The sequence below is a fragment of the Vigna radiata genome, unplaced genomic scaffold, assembly GCF_000741045.1.
Source record: "Vigna radiata var. radiata cultivar VC1973A unplaced genomic scaffold, Vradiata_ver6 scaffold_122, whole genome shotgun sequence".
Taxonomy (NCBI): Eukaryota; Viridiplantae; Streptophyta; class Magnoliopsida; order Fabales; family Fabaceae; genus Vigna; species Vigna radiata.
Window position 1 is genome coordinate 687,212 of NW_014543108.1, and position 5,446 is coordinate 692,657.

At 28.5% G+C, this 5,446-nt stretch overlaps 1 protein-coding gene across 1 annotated transcript; it reads left to right on the forward strand.

The window, feature by feature from the left end:
* LOC106752974 (probable fructokinase-7) lies at window positions 1-2,961 on the forward strand. Its single transcript, XM_014634757.2, has 7 exons — window positions 1-228; window positions 475-677; window positions 1,341-1,553; window positions 1,823-2,020; window positions 2,195-2,335; window positions 2,432-2,548; window positions 2,701-2,961. Exons 1-7 carry the CDS (start codon window positions 162-164, stop codon window positions 2,836-2,838), a joined length of 1,077 nt encoding a protein of 358 aa, XP_014490243.1. The 5' UTR covers window positions 1-161; the 3' UTR covers window positions 2,839-2,961.
* Window positions 2,962-5,446: the final 2,485 nt, after the last annotated feature.

Consider the following 5,446-nt stretch of genomic DNA (forward strand, 5'->3'; position numbering starts at 1 on the left):
AATGACTGGCATGCATGCATGCATGCCCTTTCCCCTTGACTCTGTTAATTTGAATAATGTTTGAAATGATGAACTGCTATGATGTGTAACTATGAAACACCCTCGATCATTTCAATGGTGAATTCGTCATAACTTTCCAAAGGGTATCCACAAAACCCAACATGACAGGCTGTTGCTTCCCGGTGACCCTTGATCGGTCTCGCAGTCGCAGGGGAAGCTCCAAGCTTTGTATAAGTTCCTCTTCTGCTATTCATTTTCCCATTTTCTCTCTCTCTCATTTCATTCATATTACCATCTTCTTATTTTGTTCTGGTTGATTTGCAATGCTTTAAGTTTTTAAGTTTGGTTTAGTTCTTCATGGAATCACATGTACAAAATTCATTGAATTCCTTGATCCAACCTTCAAATGATATGTGCAAAATACATATGTCAGACACGATTAACCAGTAAACCAGTTGTACTTGTTATTTGCAGGTTCATCTAAACATCGGAGAAAAGAGAACTATAAAGGGCCTCTGATTGTTTGCTTTGGGGAGATGATGATGAATTTGGTCCCAACGGTGTTACCAATGTCCCTTGCAGAGGCAGCAGCCTATAAGAAATTCCCTTCTGGGGCCACTGCCAATGTTGCAGTCGGAATTTCTAGATTAGGAGTTTCAGCAGCTTTTATTGGCAAGGTGAAATTCTCTAATACTATATTAGCAATGTGGTGGTGCTCAATATACATTTTCAAACTCATTTCTCTCCCATATTATTATTATGTTTATATTCTCTGCAAGAATTCCATGTGCTAAATCTTAATGTTTGGTACTTAGAGCTGAATTTGCTTCATGAAACAATGAATGTTTGAATAAGCTTTTCATAAACACTTTAAATTTAAAAATGAAAAGGTAAACGAGTTAAGTTTTTAGCAAAGTCAAAATCATCAAAACTTGGTTTTATACACTTTCTTTTCTTTAAACTTCTTAAAAGATTAAGGTATATAAGTGGACTTTAGTTTATAAGAAAACTCAATGTATTTACTCTTTTATAATTACTGTAATTACTGATGAAGATATGATAACTATGTGTGTGTACATAAGCATATGTTTTCTTAACGGTTTCATAGTTTCTGATCCCCTGGTGATTCAAGAGACTTGCAATTTGGAAAATACATTAGAATATATCAATTAGGGATGCTAATGCTTTAAATTGCATATTTTGTGCTCAGGAATTTTATCTTGACTGAAACAAAATTTAATGTGCAGAGTCTTTAGATGTGAATCTTCTTTTCATTCTTTCTTTTTAATCTACTTGTGTCCATTTTTCTGACCACAGTGTCTCTAATATTTGCAAGGAAGGTGGGAAATGATGAATTTGGCTGTCTGTTATCTGATATTCTGAAACAAAATGGTGTTGACAGTTCGGGCCTACTCTTTGATGATGATGCAAGAACAGCATTGGCATTTTATGCTCTTAAGAGTAATGGAGAACCTGAATTCATGTTTTACAGAAATCCAAGTGCTGATATGCTCCTTCGTCCTCAAGAGATTGATCTAAGCCTCATAAAGAAGGTAATATAAAGTATACATGGAAATCCACCTTTTTTCATTTCATCTAGCATAACAAATGTTTGTTATTATGCTTAACTCAATTTCTCAAAATAAACTGTATACACCACTTTGTAGCCGATAGACTTAAAGACATGATAACAAGACATACTTTGATATCATCATAGAATTTGGATCGAGGCTTAGAAACACTTATAAACACTACTTGAACCATATTACTCAATTTTATGTTCCAAAACATAGATAGATCTTAAGTATATTTTGCTGTGCAGGCCACAATATTTCATTATGGTTCAGTCAGTTTAATTACGGAGCCTTGTAGGTCAGCTCACCTTGCAGCAATGAGTGTTGCCAAAGTCTCGGGCTGTATCCTTTCCTATTCTCCAAATTTGGCATTGCCACTATGGTCATCAAAGGAGGCTGCTAGACAGGGCATCATGAGTATCTGGAACTATGCCGACATTATTAAGGTACATGTTTTGTTTGTGAGTGAGTTTTTTCAAAATGTTCCAAAAGGGGATCATTTGCTGTCAAAGAATGATATTGAAAAACCTATTTGGTCTCTATACTTGATATTAAAGGAACTATTTAATGTCCAAGAAAATGAGTATTAACTCTATTAATGTGTCTGTTATGAAGTATAGGTAAGTGTGGATGAACTTCGACTCTTGATCGAAGGTGATGATCCTTATGATGACAAAGTGATCATGATGAAGCTGTACCACTACAATCTCAAACTTCTGGTTGTCACTGAAGGAGGACGAGGCTGTAGATACTACACCAAGGTTTTGTCCTAAATACATTAAACGAAATCTCTCTATTTTCTAAGCCAAAATGGGTTGATTGTGTTTAATCATTTAGATTTTCCTCTTTCTGCTCAGGACTTTAAAGGACGGCTTGCTGGTTTTAAGGTGGAAGTAGTTGATACAACTGGAGCAGGTGATTCCTTTGTAGCAGGATTATTGAGCATTGTGGCTGCACACAATCACATCTATAAGGTCACAAAAATATTACTTATTCAGTTACTTGCATCACATGTGATCAGATTTCCAACAAAAATAATTTTTTTAGGTTATGAAAACTGGTTTTACATTTCATAACAAACCCTAAGAGAATTAATGAAGGTGTGTTCCTTCTGCCACTATATTAGGATGAGAAAAGATTGAGGGAGGCTCTTGATTTTGCAAATGCTTGTGGTGCTGTGACAGTGACAAGGAGAGGAGCCATACCTTCACTCCCCACAAAGGATGTTGTTCTCAGACTTCTGTTCTCCTGTTTCAATTCATAGATTTGTCAATGTATTGCTAAACTCAAATTCAGTTCATGTTAGTTTCAGGCCTGTGGCATTTTCTACTCTTCATTTGCCATAAACATTTTAACAATTAGGTAACTACTAACATGACAAATGCAGTTACACACTTCTTTAAATGACTATTTTCTAGAAATTATAAAAGATTGTGGACTTTTATATCTTATTTAATCATTTCTTTTCACATGCACTATCCCTGCTTATTACTTTTCTTGTCAATGAAATGAAGATTTTGTTTTTATAATGCTTCTCTCCAACTATTTTCAGTTGATGCAGGTGAGTGAAGAAAAACATTTACTTGAATCCTGATAATATTAAAAATATACTTTGAAATACATAAATTTTCTATATTTATTTTATATTTTTTTTTTTACTTTTTAATTTTTTTTTTCTTGAAAAAATACAAAACTTTATATAATTATTTTATCTTTACTATATGTATCAAATAAATGTAAAAATGTATCGTAATACTCTCTAATAATATATAAATAAAATATAATAATAAAATTTATTGAAGTCAAATAATCTAATAATGTAATTTTTCCTAATAATGTACAAATAAAATAAAGTCATAAAATTTAATGAAGTCAAATCAACTATAATATAAGAAAAGTAAGAATTAGTTAGGAAAGTTACATTATTAACCTTCTTTCTTTTCTTGACACCGGTCTAAAAAAGTAGGTTTTTTTTTTTAATCTTTTCAGACACCTAATTTACTATTTTGCCCATTCCTTTTTGTTCGACACGTGTCCTATTTTCTGGTTTTTTTTGTCTTTCTGTTTGCTACTCTTTCTCTCTTCACTGCCTATTCTCTCTTTTTTGTCTTTTAGGTACTCTTTCTCTCTCCACTGCTCTTATTTCTCCATGTTGACAATTCAATGTGCTGTTTAAAATATTTAGTTATTTTGATTTATAAACGATTTTTAGTTTTGATATACTTTTTAATATTTGTAGTTTTATTTTATTTATTATCATTTATTTTAATATGAAAATTATATTTAATTAGTATAATAGTTTTAACATTTAATGGATAATGTTTAATCTTTATACAATTTAATTTATAAAAAGTTTAATTTCAATAACTAATAAATATATCTCAATGTATTGAAACTCTTTTTAGTGTTTTTTAACATTTCACAATATTTTTATTATTCTTAGTTTTATTTTATTTATTATTATTATTTAGGTCAATATTTAAATTATATTTAATTACTATATTATTTTTAATATTTATTAGATTATGTTTATTTCTTATATAGTTTATTTATAAAAAACTAATTTCAATAATTAACAAATATTTGAAATCTACATACCCAAAAAATTACTATAAAAGAATTTAATGAAATAGTAGTTTAATTTAAGAAAATAATTTTTAAAAAATAATTAAATTACATTTTTATTTTATTTATTACTATTTAGTTCAATATTAAAAAATTAAGGGTTAAATATGTTTTTAGTCCCTATATTTTGGGACGATTTTGGTTTTAGTCACTCTTTCAAAGTAAGGTACAATTTAGTCCTTCAACTCTAGAAAACTCTGATTTTAGTCCTTTTTATCAAATTTTTTTAACTTTAACATTGAAACAAAAATGTGTCAAACAGTGTAAACAATCCAAATACTATAATGAAACTAAACTTAAAAAAATTTGATAAAAAGAACTAAAATCAGAGTTTTCTAAAGTTGAAGGACTAAATTATACCTTACTTTGAAAGAGTGACTAAAACCAAAATCGCCCCAAAATATAGGGACTAAAAACATATTTAACCCAAAAATTAATAACTACAATAATTTTAATATTTATTGGGCTATGTTTAGTTTTATATAGTTTAATTTATAAAAGAAAATTCAAAATATATTTAAATTTTATATTACTGTTATATTTTAAAATATTTTTTATTAGTTTTGGTTTTATTTTATTTATTATTATTTATTTCAATATTAAAAATATATTTAATTTCCATAATACTTTAAATATTTATTGGATTATGTTTATTTTTTATTTAGTTTAATTAATAAAAATAATTTTAATAACGTTAGAATAGTTGCACAACCAAATACTTACTTTGGATCAATACAAGGGAGTAAATTGGTTTTGAAATAAAAATTTATACCTTTAAATTTTTGCCCTTTTTAATATCAAGAGTTATAATAAAAAACCATTTCCTATATAATAAGAACATTTAATTAAAGAGAACAAGAAATTAACAAATGAAAGTTATTACATAGTGGTTGTTTAGTTATTAATTATTAAGAAAGATTAATTAAACACTAAAATATTAAAATAATCTAACATTATAAATGAGAGTAAGAATAATTTAAAAAAGAAAACACATCGATGAGAAACACTTTTTTTTTTTTAAATTCATCAGAAATGAACAACTCTTTTGAATCTTGTAAAGTCTGAGAATTTTGTCAAAATGGAAAAGAGACAAGTGGCAATCAAGTAAAAAGGGGAAAACTATTTAAGAAAAATAAAATAAAATAAAATTAGATTTTTATTCTTTTATTTTCACTTAGAAGCTTTCAGCTCCTTTCACGTTTCTCTTCTCTGTGCAAACCCCTCCCAAGTTCTTTTTCCTTTCATTG